At 44.1% G+C, this 15,872-nt stretch overlaps 1 protein-coding gene across 1 annotated transcript in view; it reads right to left on the bottom strand.

Moving 5' to 3' along the window:
- DNAH8 (dynein axonemal heavy chain 8) overlaps window positions 1-15,872 on the bottom strand; it is a 329,691-nt gene that overhangs the window by 289,699 nt on the left and 24,120 nt on the right. Inside the window, exons 10-12 of the mRNA XM_090046651.1 lie at window positions 10,599-10,706; window positions 7,422-7,523; window positions 2,428-2,574 (exon numbers count right to left, since the gene is read on the bottom strand). Of these exons, the coding sequence (XP_089902777.1) occupies window positions 2,428-2,574; window positions 7,422-7,523; window positions 10,599-10,706 (357 nt within the window). The remainder of the gene's footprint in view (window positions 1-2,427; window positions 2,575-7,421; window positions 7,524-10,598; window positions 10,707-15,872) is intronic.

Raw genomic sequence — 15,872 nt, 5'->3', positions numbered from 1 at the left:
TAGGGAAGCTCGAGTGACCTGAAGGGGCTGCCCATGCACCAACTAGTGTAAGAATAGGAAACCTGATTGCCCAGGGGGTCACTCAAAAGGAGCAGGGCAGGTTCAGAGTGGCCCAGTGAGGGGTGGTATGTAAGAGGGCCTGTGAGAGTGGACAGAGTAAATAAGGCCCTGTGAGAGAAGTCATAGTGTGCGAGTAGAATGGGAGAGGCCAAGCCAGGGGCAGAGCTAGCCTGGCCTTGGGCCACAGTTATGATCTACTTATGATGCCATCTGCAAGGCATAGGACATGGCATAGGGATAATATGGAGCTGTGTACATCACCCCATGGTATCAGGACATTAAAATGGGCAGCCTCCCTCACTTTACACCAGTTATCAAACAACAACTTGTCGCGGGCAAGATTGGGTGGACTGCCCCACATAAACAGTTGGATGGGCTGATGTTGAGATCTGGTCTTAACTTGGTCCCCTGTCACAGAGTCATTGTGGACAGCTTGTTAAAAACATCAGCAGCCATCAAAAAGGAAAGCAAAAATGTTAGGAATGATTAAGAAGGGAACTGTACACAAAATAAAGTATCATCATGACCCTTTATGTATCATCATGACCCATGGTGCATCCACACCTTGAATACAGTGCCTAGTTATAGAACATCACCCTGCAAAAAGAATATAAAACTACAGAAAGCACAGAGAAGGCCAACAGGGATGATTAGTGGTATGAAAGGTATGACACAGCATCTTTAGTGCCTGTTACTTTAAGGGCTAGGCCTGGAAGAGGGCAGGTGCCTGATTAGGACAGCCATTTAATGCCCAGCTCTCTGGGCTGATGGGGGGCAGTTTGTGACCAGCCAGCAGGGGAGAAACATCTCTCTGCTGAGCTCCTGCCCCAGGAACAATGTGGAGGTAAAGTGGAAGCTATGGGGGAGGAAGAGGCCTCAGTGGTCCTGGGTATGACCTAAAACTGCACCCTGCTAGGGAAGGATGGCCTGGTGGGGCTCCTGGTAGTGTGGGAGTCCCCAAGAAATGCCTGGTCAGTTGCCTCCCCAATGAAAAGTTACCTAAAACCTAGCCTCCACCATCTAGTGGGTCTTTTAGTTAAAACTGGTGGGCCAGGCATGTCTAGGCAGGCACCTGAGCCTATGGGGGTGGTCAGGATGGAGGATCCCAGAGAGCACTCGCCCTGGCAATGGGGCGGTGTGGAGCCCCCGAGAGATTGGGGCAGAGAAATGGCCCAGAGATGGGCATGGGACAAAGTTAGCCTCAGTTTGACAAATTGCCTGGTAGCCATTCAGATGAGGTCATGACAGAGCACCAAATTGCTGCATGCCTGCTGGCCAAGGACTGAAGGGAAATAAACCCGATGGCCCAAGGGGGGTGGTCGCTCAGGGAGCAAGGGGAGGATGTGTGTGGCCCAATGAGACCTTGGTGACAGCAGGGGGAATGAAACAGTCCCCTGTGAGAGGGGGGCTGCATGCATGTGGCCCATAACTGGGCAGTATGGAAGAGGCCTAACTACGGGCGAATTCAGCCTGGCCTCAATCCAGAGACAGACAGAACTTATGATGGCATCCGCGAGGCATGGGCTGCAGTGTAGGGGATGGTTCGGAGCTGCACATATCATCCCTAGACATCAGGATCTTAAAATGGGCAAACTCCTGCCTAGTTAAGATCATAATTTAAATCACACCGAGGTGTGGCAGGTGAGACGGGTGGGCAGAGTGTCCATGGACAGGGGCAGCCCAATAGAAAGATCAGGGTAGCAAGCTTGCTTACTGTCACAGAGGGGCTTCCATATGAGGGGAGACTAAAGCAGCCAACATTATTCGGTTTAGAAGAGATACTTAAGGGAGGACATGATAAGGAGTACATAAAATACTAAATGGCTAAGAAAAAATATAATACAAGAACTAGGAGCCATAAAACAGAACTAGTAGGTAATAAATTCAAAACCAACAAAAGTCCTTTTAACACAAGGAATTCAAGTGTGGACCTCATTTCAACAAGATACTGTGGAACCTGAAAGTTTACCTAAAAAGGGATTGGACAAATTATTGGAGAGGTGCATCAGGAGCTACTGAGCACAGGAGTTAGGAGTACAGCCTCTGAATCAGAACGTCTTAGAACTTAAATTCTGGGTGCTGCAAGGGGGAGAGAAACAGTGGAAAAAACCTTGGTGATATTCTGTTCACTCTCTCTTTCAGCATCCGCTCTCTGCCACTGTGTGACACAGCATACTGAGTAATACGGATCTATGATCTGACCCAGTAAATGGCAGTTCTTACTATCTAAAAATATCAAATATTTAATCTTTTTTCTTAACTTCCTACTGCAATAAAAATGCAGGATACTAAGTAATCCTTTACTCAAAATTTATCATTAAGCAAACACTTATATTTTTCAACACAACAGTTTTATGAGTTACTTACTTTTTCTAGCCTTTTACAAAAAGCTTCAAATTTGCCAAAGATATACATCTCTGACACCTCAAATGTCTTTTCCCCTAAGGCTTCCAAGATCTGTGTCCTTGTTTTATGAAAACATTTCTGATATTCTTTAAATAAAAACATGCAGTCCTAAAAAGGTTAAAAAACAAATACCATAATAAATATTAGTTAAAGGGAAACATACAGTATTTATTATGATGTACAAAAAGTCTGCTATTTCTGTTGGTATGCATTACCAGAATATGTGGAAAAACCTACTTAATTTACTCATAATAGTATTTTTCTATTCACATCTCCAAGAAAAGAGTACCAGGGAAAAACTGTGCCTTCTCCTAGAGACCCATGCAAAACAACTAAGCTAGGCAAATGGCCAATAACGACTTGTATACCTATTTCTTATCATTAAAATAATTTATTCATAGCACAAAACTTATATCTTGCCCCATTTCCAAGCACTGTTTCTCTTGAATTCCTATCCCACATCTTTTTTCCTGTACTCATGTGATGTGTCATCTTAATCTAATACTGCAAAGAACTAAAACATATGTTTAAATTGAAACAAGTAATTCCCTCTAACTGAATTATAAAATATTATTCAAAATCCTCGTAATTGAGAATGTACATCAATCTTTGTCAGAGGGCTTCACTAATAAATCTTTACCATGTGTCAGCACCATAGCCAAAATAAATGGGGCTATAATTATAACTAGGGCTTCTGAATGGCATATGATTAATAGTAACATGCAATAATATGCTTAATAATGCATCAGATGGTTTATATTAAATAAAACTAGATCAAATATTAGTCCATTAGCACCTGATGGTTTGTTTTAACCTTAATTTAAAAAAAGAAAAACAATCAATAGCTATTGAAAAACAGACAAACAACAGTCAAATCATAGTCAAGGTCCCAAGTATTTCACAACACCATGGAATTTGTTCTAGAATTCACACCTATTGCAAAATTGTGTTCCAGAGTCTTAGTTTTCATTTCTGTAAACAGTTTTCTAGTCTGAGTAGTTACAAAAGAAAAGCCTGAACATATGGATCGAGGGTAAACCAATGAAATTTACTAATGTAATGATAATGATAATGTAATCAAGGATAAACCAATATAATGATAATTTTTGGAAAATTAACAGCATCAGCAATTGGCTTTTTTTGGCTGATGTGGCCAATAATGCTGTTGATAAATGCCCCATGAATGCGTGCAGCCACAGTGAAACACAGGCAGCCAGGAGCATAGCCCAGCATCATGGAAAGCAGCCAGGTCTGGCTGCTGTTGTAAGGGGCGTGGGGAGAGATTGAGGTCCAGGTGGTAAGGGAGGGAGTGGAGAATGTGCTGCACAGCCATGGTGGGACATGGGACAGAGCTGTGAGCTGATCATCTGGGGGATGCTGGGACTGGGGTGGAGGGGGCGCGGCTCCTGCTACTGCAAGCATCCTAGCATATCCCCCTGGATCTGTGCCTGAGGCAAGGGTGGGCTGCTGGTGGAGGCTGAGGCCAGGGGTGGTGCTGGGCTCTTCCCAGCAGGGAGTTTGGGCAGGGGGTGCACTCAGGGTGGGTGGCAGCGAGACTGGGAGGGGGCTATGAAAAATTTTGGGGAGGCTGTAGCCACCCCCGTAGCCTCCCTCCCAGTGCCGCCACCACCTGCCCTGAGCCCAGCCCAGCCCAGCCCCCCAGGAAGAGCTCAGCACCACCCCAGCCCCAGCTCACAGCAGCAACCTGCCCTCACCCCACATACGTATCTGAGGGCACTCACACCCTGTACCCTCCTGGGGTGCATGCAGTGACAGGAGTCAACTCCTCCCACTCACACCTCTGTTCTGCAATCCACCCCAGCTGTGCAGTGCCTGCCCCAGCCCCACTCCCTCTCTCACCACGAGGGCCTTGATCTGCACCCATCATGCCTCTTCCCTCCCTCCTTGCCCTTTCCGCCACAACAGACTTACCAGCCAGATGCTGCTCTCCAAGCTGCCCGGCTGCATATTGGGTATCAGCCAATACAGCTCATTAAAAATTGGCCACCAGTCTTAGCCCAACGAACCTTTATTGGTGCACCCCAAATTTTCCTATCTTATTCAATAGAATCTTCAAATGTATAATATTTTCTCATACAGTTGCAGTATTGCCACCTGACTGCTACAAAACTTAGTCACACTTGCTGCACAGGGCCTTAATCATATGCAGTCTGAATTTGTTTTTTAAGTTACTTGTAAAGTAGAACAGCAAGTGCTCTAAGAAAGTCCAATACTGTTATTGTGTTCTCTACACACCCCAATACTATAATCCACCCAAAGTATACTCTCAGTGATTTGAAGGTCTGACTTTATCATCCTCTGTTATCCTCCTACATTCCAATTCAGTTTGGTCTCAGAGGCACCTACGTTTAGGCATTCCAATACCTAAAATTGAGGTGCCTTACCTCAGAGAGAGTAACCAAATTTTAACTGGATTTAGATATCTAGGAACCTTATAGAACCAACGGGAAGAATCAGTCACCTCTGAAGAGCAATTCAATTTGACATAATTGCTCTATATAGAGATTGGGGGGGAGACAGATGCCTCCCCAGGGTAATTCAGAAAGCCAAGAGGTATTTAGAAGTAGCCAATAAAAACAAAACAAAACAAAGTGCCGGGATGGGTCTGAACCTCTGCCCCTCAGTAGGGTTTAGGGATTTAACTAAAAGTACACAATGGTTACCTTCAATAAGTCTCAACTACACTATATCTACACTACAGTCTCAAATACAGTAATACTAAATCCAATACACCTACTCCCCCATCTGACAAAAAGCAGTCTGTCTAACAGTTGGGAAAGTAGTAATGCCCACTTCTTGCACAATAACCTAGTGGTCGGAGTACTTATGCATGAAGAATGAGATCTGGGTTCTGAGTAGTCTTTACCTCATGGGGATTAACACATGATCTCCTACTTCCTTGTAAGTATCTTACATTGGGGACAACAGGCAAGAAAACAGAAGGAAATATGCCACTGCAGCCCAGTGTTTACATAATTCCCCTGGAAGTAAGGCATTCTGGATTCTGCCCCCTTCTCTGAGGGTTACTTCTATTTTTAAATAATGATTATCTACCATAAAAGAATATCACTTACAACTAGCTCATACACTGCTTAACTACACAGCTGTATACAGTATAGGCAGAACCTGAACCCTGAGGTTCTTTTGTTCCTTCCCTTTTCTCCTCACCATTCCTTTACCAATTAATTTGTTTTTCCTACTAACATTTCTGAAATCTTCCCCATTCTATTCAACACATGGCCAAATTCTGGCTCATGATATTAAGCAGTTCTCATCAAAACTATTGACCTCTACATTTCCAGTCTCCATGACTCCTCCTCCTCATCTTTCCAATACACTTAAACACTGGGAAGTGTGAAAACCCTACCCTTCAGTGGGGTTTAGGGGCCTGACTCAACATGTATATTAGACACCTTCATTCAGTCTCAGTTACACTGCATACACACCACACTTTCAAGATAAGCCAATATAAGATCCCTTTTTCACTCACCTCCTATCATTCTTTCAATGGTCCCTATGCATTTCTACATAAAGCCTGAACTCAACCCTGTTTTAAACAAATACTGCTTTGTCTACATTTCATTATTCCTCATCATGCCTAGTACTTTGCCCATTCTTCTGCTCCCTCTGACCCCTGCTTCCACTCTTCTCTTTGGACTTTATTTAACACTACTAATGATGTCTAGAAAAGACATTTCTCCTCCTGTACTTTTTTAGATCTTAATCCTGCTCCTCTAGACCTATTCACCTTCTATGCCTTCAGTATTTACTCTTCCAAATTTTGGTCTACTTTCAGCTTCTATCTAAAAATATCAGAATTTCTTATTGTGATGTCCCCAGATGGTGATGTGAGTATCTCCTGCTCACTGGGCCAGACACCCCAACTCGCCTACCATGACTTGATGGAAACATACTTGGAGGGGTTCAGTAGTGTTCCCATGCTGTCTCGGGGACAGTAATACACACAGAATTGGTGCTGCTGGTCCTCCTACACCCCAGTCCACTCACCAACCGTGTGGGCTGTTGTGCCTCCATTCCTAATTATTGGTTCTGGCTCCTTATGGCCTCTCATTGAGCCTCACCACATGTGTCTCAGGGGAGAGTGCAGGCTTATGGTTTCAGCCTGGCTCTTGTCCCTGCTTCTTGACCCTGCTCCAACCCTTTGCCAGGCCCAGAACAGCCATGCCCTCCTTAGGGTCAAGTACAGCTGCAGTGACTCAGAGCTCCCAACGCTGGGACAGAGCCCAGAGTCCTCCACTGGGTGCTCTGCCTGGGGAAGCATGTTCTGTCTTCCCCAATTTGTCCTACTTTGGCGGGTCAGTGTTGTAGAGAGCCTGTGCTAGCCAGGACCCACCCTGATGAGCTCGTTGTCTCACCCCACTGGCTTCCCCTATGCCTGGCCTTTGCTGGGGTTTTTAAACCTCCTGCAGCAGCAGGCAAGGCTGATGTCACCAGCCAACTGCCGCCCAGCCTGATTGCCAGCTGCTTGCAAAGCCAGCTTGCACGGCTCTGGCTCTCTCCTGGATAAGTTCCCCACAGCATTGGCGTTCCCGGGGCTGCCTTTGGGAGCACCAGGGTCTTTACCTGATGCCTCTGACCCTTTGAGCAGCTCCAGCTGCCACACGTATTTTTTCTCCTATTCTCCAATTACTTATTTTGCTTGTTTCAAATGTCACTTTTTCATTCCTTTACTCATTGCCTTCAAATTCTATGCCTCTTTATCTTGCACTGTAAATTCTATAAGGTGTTATGACTGATAAAAGTATCTCTAAACAACAAGTTGACATTAAATGTTCATAAAACAAAACGATGTATTCTTGTATAATAAAAATATTTGACCTTAATGTAGCCTTGCTATTAGCATATGTTTATCAGGTGAAAATTAAAAGCCAGGTAGGTGATCAGTAAAAACAACAAAATTACATTATACAGACCTGAATTTTTTTAATAACTACTGGTATTTCCTGGTCCCATACACGAGAAACACCACCATCAGTAATATAGGCCTTGCATGCTGTGACCATTTGATTTGTAACCTAGTATAGACACATGAGTACAAACAGTACATCGTGTTAACCAGCTCCAAAAATAAATGCCACTGCATCTTTAAAAAATAAATTATATGTCTGTAATTGAAATTGTTTAGTAACTTTAAATTTCTTACCATCCATGATATTAAGATAAAAGTCTAGAATTTATGGACTTTGGTATAATATTCTTATAGGCTTAAAACATAAGGGAAGTTATTTGTTTATAACTCTGCTTCCTGAAAATTACTTTGACAAGATTCTCACATCCAGATCTTACCTTCCTGGTTCAAGTGGCAGAACCATTGAAGTTCTGATAACTTTTACCTATGTGAACAATAATAGCTGTGAATCATGTTCTCTGCTAGGAGTCATGCATCATGTGGGTGCATAGGACATGTACACACATGCATAAAGATACAGACACATACATGTGCAAAAGGCAGACACAGTTCTTTGGGTAAACGTGATATCTTTTATTAGACCAACTAAAATAGTTGTAAAAATTGTTTTTTGCAAGCTTTTGGGCACAAACACCCTTCTTCAGATTCTCTTTATGCCTGAAGTTTGCCCAAAAATTTGCAAAAAACAATTTTCCCAACTATTTAGTTGGTCTAATAAAAGATATCACATCTACCCAAAGAACCTTGTCTGCCTTAGTTCTTAGACCAACACAGCTACAACCAACAGCCCTAATACATGTGCAAAACACACACATATACAGACCTACACACAGAATATCACTATTTCAAACTTTGATTGAGAAGACACCATTTCCAATGCACAAACAGTCCTCCAAGTGTTCCAGCCAGAGATCTTTGCATCTGTGGACAAAGGTCAATTCCCTATGAACAAGTGTTCTTTCAAGTTTGACTGCTAATAATCAACATTAGAGGCATAACACGCAAGAATTTGCCCAGGGAAGACCTCTCTCACCTTCCCCACATTGGGCAGTGTGTAGGGGCAGCAGGAAACAGTGCTGTGGACGGTGTCATGGAGTACAGGGTATTCTGGGAATTAGTTCTGTAGACCTGCAAAGGAATTCACTGCTACTGGGGAAGGGCTTTCACCCCATTTTCTGCCACTCAAGCTCATGTCAAGATGAAAAAATGCTGACTTCTGCAGCAAAAAATGTGGGCAAACAAGACAGGATGGAACCAAAGCAATGTTACTTGATTCAGCATGGAAAATGCAAAGGTACAGGCAGACCTACAGCTTTCAAAGGGAGTCTGCAGATTTGTTCCAATGTTACTGGATAGCAAGATTTAATCAGACCCTGTGTCACTGCATTTTACAATATGGCCTTATAGGATTCTAGTGTACCTTAAAAAAACTTCCCCTTTAGAGAGGCAAGAAGTGTTTTTTAATTCCAGAAGACATCCTATAATTTTAGAAAGATAAGATTTGTGAAGGAGATGCATGAAAACCTGCACTTGCCACTGTCAGCTCCAATTAAGTATATTCTGGAATATTTTCTGGAACATTTATTTCAACTCAAAGTTACAGATTTCTAATATTATCTCTTAGAATATGTTTAAATTGATATTTAGGGTCAATGCTGAGCATTGCCCTCTACCAACCTGAGCCACATGACCTTCCATGCCAGCCCTTATTCAGTTTTACTCCCAAGTCTCACTTTCTGCTAATACTTGCCAATTTTTCTCATAAGTAGGATAGGTAGAAGATACTTGATTACCACAGTAAATTGGCATCTGACTTCCTCAAAAATAACTTTACACCAAAAAACCACATTTCTTCTTCAGTAAAGACTGTATTGCATGTCCATTCACTTTTCTAGAGTAAATTGAGAATACTCTGAAATCACTGGTGTTGTGAGTCTGCACCCTTAATTATAACTGGAGATTTTCAAAATGGACTCTGCATATTCACATTACTGGCTTCCTTTCCTGCCTTTCTTGAAGGCGCAATAAAATCTGATTTTGGGAAAGTAGTAAAAAAACATAGACGTAGTAGATGCCATGTCTCTTTTTATATCCTTGACCTCAAAACATTAAGGAACACTGAGGGCAGAAGTAGGAGGGGTGTGAAAGCTCTACTGGTATGAAAAGATTTCATTGGCTAGAGCCCAGTAAGGGATGAGTAAGATCAGGAAGGCCTAAAGACCCATCCTGGTAAAACCTGAAAATGTACCATACTGGGGCTGGTTAGTGTGGTGGCAACCTATAGGGGGTGCATGTGCACCCCCTGAGATTGGTGATACACCCCCTGAAAGAAGCACTGCCACCACTGCCAATGGTGCCTGCAGGCAGCCGCTGCTTGACATCCACCCTCCCCTACCACCAACACTGCTGTGGCCACCTGCGGGAGCTCTTCCAGGGCCCCACTACTGACACTGCTGCTGTCACCTGTGGGTGGTCACCATGCCCCCCAGTCTCCAGGGGCACATGTCACATGGTGGGGCTGCCTGTGGCAGGGCAACCTAAGAAGTTTCACACATGGGCCACCCCAGGGAAAGGTGATTATGAGACACCGGAAAGCCTCAGCTCCACATTCAACAAGCTTTAGATAAAGCACCCCCACCACCATTTTGAAATGCAAGGATGTAGATATATACAATGCTCTGGGCACTTTAATTACAGCTGCTTTTGGAAACACTCTAATTAAAGTGTGTCCCCCCACCCCCGCACATGTATAAATGCCCCTAGACACAGGCAGAAAGAGAAAATTTTGGGTTGGGCACCCATGGCACTGTCAATCTGTAATAAGGAAATCATCTCCTCTATAGCAAAGGCATCTGAGAGAAAGGGCTCATCAACCAAAGGAATGCCAGATACCCCAGGGAGATAAGCTTCTGCAGGATTCTGAGATTTGGGAGGAATTGGAATACTGCTGCTGGGAGGCAATGGAGGTGCTGGCTTGGAGTTATTTAGAAGGCTATTTGTGTGATATACCTGATCTCTGGATCCTAGGCTTTGGGGAGTTCATTTCTCCAGCAGTCAGGGTGGTAGAATCAGCAGGAAGGCTGATCTACAAAACAGTGGCAGGACTCATGCGGTGGGACAGCACGGAGAATTTTAGGGCTCTGGGGGTGCCCCATTGACAAGTTTGTGACAATATGCTTACCTTTATAAACAGTGATGTCATTCTCTCTGATGTATTATAATATCTTGAAACGCTGTGAATCATTCTTATAGCATTAATCAAATTTTGTATTCCATGTGCCATGGATACCTAAAATTTTTAAAGAAAATTTCACTTCTCTGTTCTTAAGGTTTTTTTATTCTCAACTTATAATATATATTTTTATTTAAATAATATATATTGATTAAATGATCAAAACCAACTCACATCTTGCACAAAAAAATTGTATTACAAAAGCAGTCAGGCATACCGAATTATTACTAATTTGGTAATAGTAAAACATGTAAAATTTGTACATAATCTGATGTGACAGAGAGCCTGGGGCACTCTGTCATTTTAAGAGATAAGCAGCCTAAGGAGAGTCCTGCAGAACAGGCAGAGTCCCGCTGTATCTGGGTAGCCATAGAAATGAGCTGCACGTGCAGGTAACCCTGGGGAGTCACCTGACTGGAAGAGGGCAGGGCCCCACAGAAGATGCAAGGCAGGAACAGAAGCAGACCTGGCAGTTTGGCTCCAGAGGCTGAACAAGGAAGAGCTCTGTAGAGGTGCCTGTGGCTGAGAGGCAGATTGTCAGTGTGCTAGGCCCAGAGATAGCTAAAGAAAGGCTGAAGGATAGCAATGGATTAAGACCAATGTTTGGGTAGGACTTTGTGTTATAACCAGAAGGGCTTATATTTTGGTTGCTGTTAGATCCAATGCCTGGGGGGAAGAGGAGATTCCAGCACCCAGGGCGGACTAGATACTTAAGTGAGGATCTGGTGGCTTGGGCGAGACTGTAGGGGTAGTTTTGGAGGTCCCATAGAGGCCACAAGAGACAATTTTCATTAGCACCTAAGGAGCATAGACTTGGGGGCCAGAGAGCCCAAAGCCTGGAGTTGGACAGAAACTGGGCCTAGGGCCTAGTCAGTGAGAGCCCAGGGAAGCTCAGCAGCCCATGAAAGGGCAGAGATAAAGGCCTTGGAAGGCCAGACAAAAAGCTGGGGTCTGGTACAGTGGACTAGAGCTAGAGAGCTCAGCAAGAGAAAAAGGGGTGGAGACCATGAAGGCCAAAGCCTAACACACAAAACAATTGAGGCTCACTGTAGGTCCCTCAGCCAGCCTCCCTCCCAAAAAATATTAACATCAAAGGCATGATGGGCAAGTAAAGGAGGTAAGGACTTCAGAGATAAGGAGCAGTAATTGCATGACCACTCCCCCTTAGGAGTCATAACAGTTGCCCCTGGAACCTGAATCTGTCACATCTGGTCAATGGTCAGATCAGAGGTGCAGACATTTTTACCTCTCAGTGGGCACATCTACACAAGACACTTCATTGCACAGTAGACCAACTTACTGTGCAGTAAAGCATTATCATCTAAATGTGTGCATCATTTACTGTGGTAAAATAGTCTAATATACAGTTGGCTAGTAACTGTAGATACAGGTAGATTTACTGTGCAGTACCTACTGCATATGTAGACAGCTGACCAGAAGCAATTTGCTCCCAGTCAGCCCAGGTGTAATAGTAAGAACTTTGTTAAGAGCAAGAGTTTTGCATGCTGTGCTAAGAGCAAGAGTTTTGCATGCTGATTCCATAGGAGGCCGGTGAAGCGGCACATAGCCTGCTGCTCTGTGAGTGTGACCGAGCCATGAACCTAGATAGTAGAATGTTGTGCTACAGGGGAATGTGGCAAACATCAGGTGCACTGGATCATGACTCATCCCCATTTTCCTAGCTTGAGATAGTGTTGTTTACTTCAGACTATATAAGCTGTATTTTCTTAAGTTACTACGGGTTCCTTCACTCTGGCAAAAGTCCTGACTTTCGCAGAGTCCCAGCACAGGCTATTGCATCCCTGGGATCGGGACACTCCAGGGCCAGGGGAACCATGCGGGGTAGCAGCTGCTGCCTAAGGCTGGTGTGAGGTGACTGTCCTCTCTGCTCTATTCTATCACCTGCTTCAGCAAGTATCTTTAAATAAAGCTTTGGAAGGGTGAAAACAACCGTGAGTACGTCCTTTGTTCAAGCGTGGGGAATTTGCTGAACCCGGGAGTTCAGTCTAAGACACCAGGCAACAAGGGCAGAGGAACTGTCCCCGCACTGGGCAGCTGCCTGCTTCCCAGCTCTGTGCCCCAATCTCCAAATAGCGGTGTGGGGCTAAGAAACAGGCAGTTGCCCATGACAGGGGGCAGTTTCTCTACCCCATGATGCTGGGAGACAGGTAGATGCCTGGGGTAGGGGACTGTTTCCTAGCCCTGGGCCCCAATCTGCCAATCAGGGCACAGGGCTGGGAGGCAGCTGCCTGAAAGCAGGACAGCTCCCACTGCCCCCCAGAACTAGGCCCGACCCTGGTGCCCCCTGCCAACCTGGGGCTGGCACCCAGAGTAACCTGGAGCTCCCCCTAGCTACTGTGGAGGGGCAGAGTAGGACAAGAGTATCCCTGCAATGAACTTCCCCCAGCAGGTGCACGTGTTTAGGTTACCATATTTCCAGTATCAAAAAAGAGGACACTTGTGGGGGTGGGGCAGTGATATGCCCATGCCCTGCCTCTGCCTCTCACTCCTAAGCCCCTGCTCCCACAACCTCCAGACACACACATACACAACATGTCTCTACCTGGGAGTGGCTTGCTGGGGCCTGCTTGGGGAACACATGACCCCCAACAGCCAATCACCCTGCCTGCAGCTCCCATCCCCAAGCAGCCAGCCCAGGAAAGCAGAGGAAAAGTAAAAACCGGGACACTTGCTCTCATTTTAAAAACCCACCGGATACAAGGACGGGGGCCACAAAAGAGAACATCTCCAGGAAAACTTGGACATATGGTACCCTGGTGTAGACGCCCTCCCAGGGAAAGCTTATTAATCCTTATTTTACTATGCAATCAGTTTAAAGCGCATTAATAGAATGTATAGATGCGCCCAGTACAATTACCTCCATGCCTATAAGGAGTAATATGCAACTAAAATCACTTGTATCAAGCACAGACTATCTAAGAAAGGAAAATCTTAAATTATATACCAGGAGAAAAACCTTGAAGATGCTCAGTAGTAGAATTATCTCCCAGCAAAGAGAGACACCTCGGACTACTGCGCATTAACCAAAGAACTAAAATTAAGTATTCTATCTGGGCAGAAGAATGTACTGTATGTCCAATTAGCATAGGTCTTCTGTATGTAACTTCTATGATGTTTTCTTTAAGAAGACTTTCAAACTAGTAACTCTCACAGAACAGTCTACATTTGATGTTTACATGAACCTGTGAATTTGATGTCAGATACCTGGCACCATCTAGTGACACACTGTGGTACTGAGGGAAGACTGGTTAATCCTATTGATTACAGCAGGGATGGCCAACTGCCAGCATGCAGTGCCCCAAGTGACATAGGTAGCTTCTGTGTGTGGCATGTGGCAGACCAGGTAGGAGACAGGCAGCACAATAGGAAATAGGGAAAGAAGCAGAAAAAAGAGCAGCAATCAGACAGGGGAAGGGAACTGTGTGGCAGTTGGGGAGAGTGAGGGACTAATTTTGTGTCACATCTGCCAAAAGTTTGACTCCCACTAGATTAGTTTCCTCTACTCCCATTTTATGCACTTTATATGGGAATAGCCACTATGGGAAGCACTATGTCTTTATTAAGCAGAAAGTAAATATATGCTATATATGATTGATGGGTAAGTCCTAGACAGAAACTTACAAGAAAATACTTAAAGCAACATTCCCTGGAGTTCATAGGTGCAGAATGGGAAAAAGAGGATATGACAAACAAAACTAAGCAACCAGTTTTTTCCTAGTTGCATTCCTCCTTCTTCCATGTCAACTTAACAGACAAATGTGGCATCCTTCAAGTAGGTCATACAGACCTGGCAAAGAGAATCAATTAATTATATTCTGCACCTTATGCAAGAAACAAGACTAGTTGGTAGTTTTGCAAACAGAAGAGGCAGATAACTTAACTTGTCATATCAAGATATTACCTGAGATTAGTAATACATATGACATAATTAGGATTCATAACTGGAAACAAAAGAACAAAATGCAATCTTTCAACCAATAAGGAAACCACAAGAAACACATCAGATACCCAAAGAAGAAACCAAAACCTAAGCCGAGCATATATTATTTTCAATATGTATACAATCTTGTATCTCATTTTAATACCTCATTTTCACATCTAAAGTGGGTATAGCTTGGAAAAATACCTTTAGTATTAATATATTTGTCCCCTGCTCAAGAAATGCAATGATTCCACAGCACCTTGAGTAAAGTTGTCTAAACCTCAGAGTAGGTAGGAGATGATAATCACAGTATTTCTAACAAGCACTCACTGGCTTCCTCTGAGAAACACGCTCATATGCCAGCTGTGTTTAAACAAGCTATAAGGTTGATAAAGCTGACTAAGACTTGAGATAGACATTTTGGTCTCTTCAGAAGCTCCTACAATTGGGTCTTTGAGCATGGAGACTATAGTGATGTCCCTAAGGTAAATCACTATATTAGGTGATTATACATATTAAGAAAACCAGAAGTGACTAAACCATTATAAAACCCTGCAGGATCAGGTTCTTACAGATAATTATTTTGGCTGCCCTATATAAGGTGAACTAATCACCTGTTAGAGATGCTTATCAGTGTCATACTACTAGAAAAATATGGAATAACAGACTCCTTTATTTACATGAAATTTTCCCAGGAAAAACCACAAACATATAGCTGTTCATTTTTTTCAAAGAGGCAGCAGAACACAACCTTCCTCCCCTGTATTTAGGTCTAGAAAAGCCCAGCACTGAAGCACACAGGGGCCATGTTCTTCTCCCAGCTTTTTCAGCCACAGCCAATCCCACTGTGGACCACTCAGGCCAGAGCAGAACTGCCCTCCCCCACCTTTTGCCACACAACCTAGACCCAGTTGACCTTAGCCTCCCCTCCCCAGACTCTAGCTTTTGATTCTAAGAAGCATAGCTCTCTACCTGTCTGCAGACAACCTGGACATGGCACAGGAAATTCAAGGCTGGAGGACTTTGGGCATGGGGCAGGCACAGACCCCTTGCCCTTGTCACTCACCCAGCAGAGCCTGCACACCCTGTCACTGACCAAGCAAAGCCCTCTTCAGTTGGGAGAAGGCAGAGTCTCTCACAGTTGATTAGATGTGTGATTCATAAAATAGTGAATGATTTTATCCCTAATTTAAACAGAAGTAGATACCAAAAGGTCTGGACAATATTAGTGATGAGGGCATTAAAGTACATGCATATGATTAAAGTCCACTGAGCAGAAC

This window comes from Crocodylus siamensis, chromosome 1 (genome assembly GCF_052110815.1).
Source record: "Crocodylus siamensis isolate JL-2025a chromosome 1, ASM5211081v1, whole genome shotgun sequence".
NCBI classification, from domain to species: Eukaryota; Metazoa; Chordata; order Crocodylia; family Crocodylidae; genus Crocodylus; species Crocodylus siamensis.
This window is presented reverse-complemented; position numbering and strand designations above follow the sequence as displayed.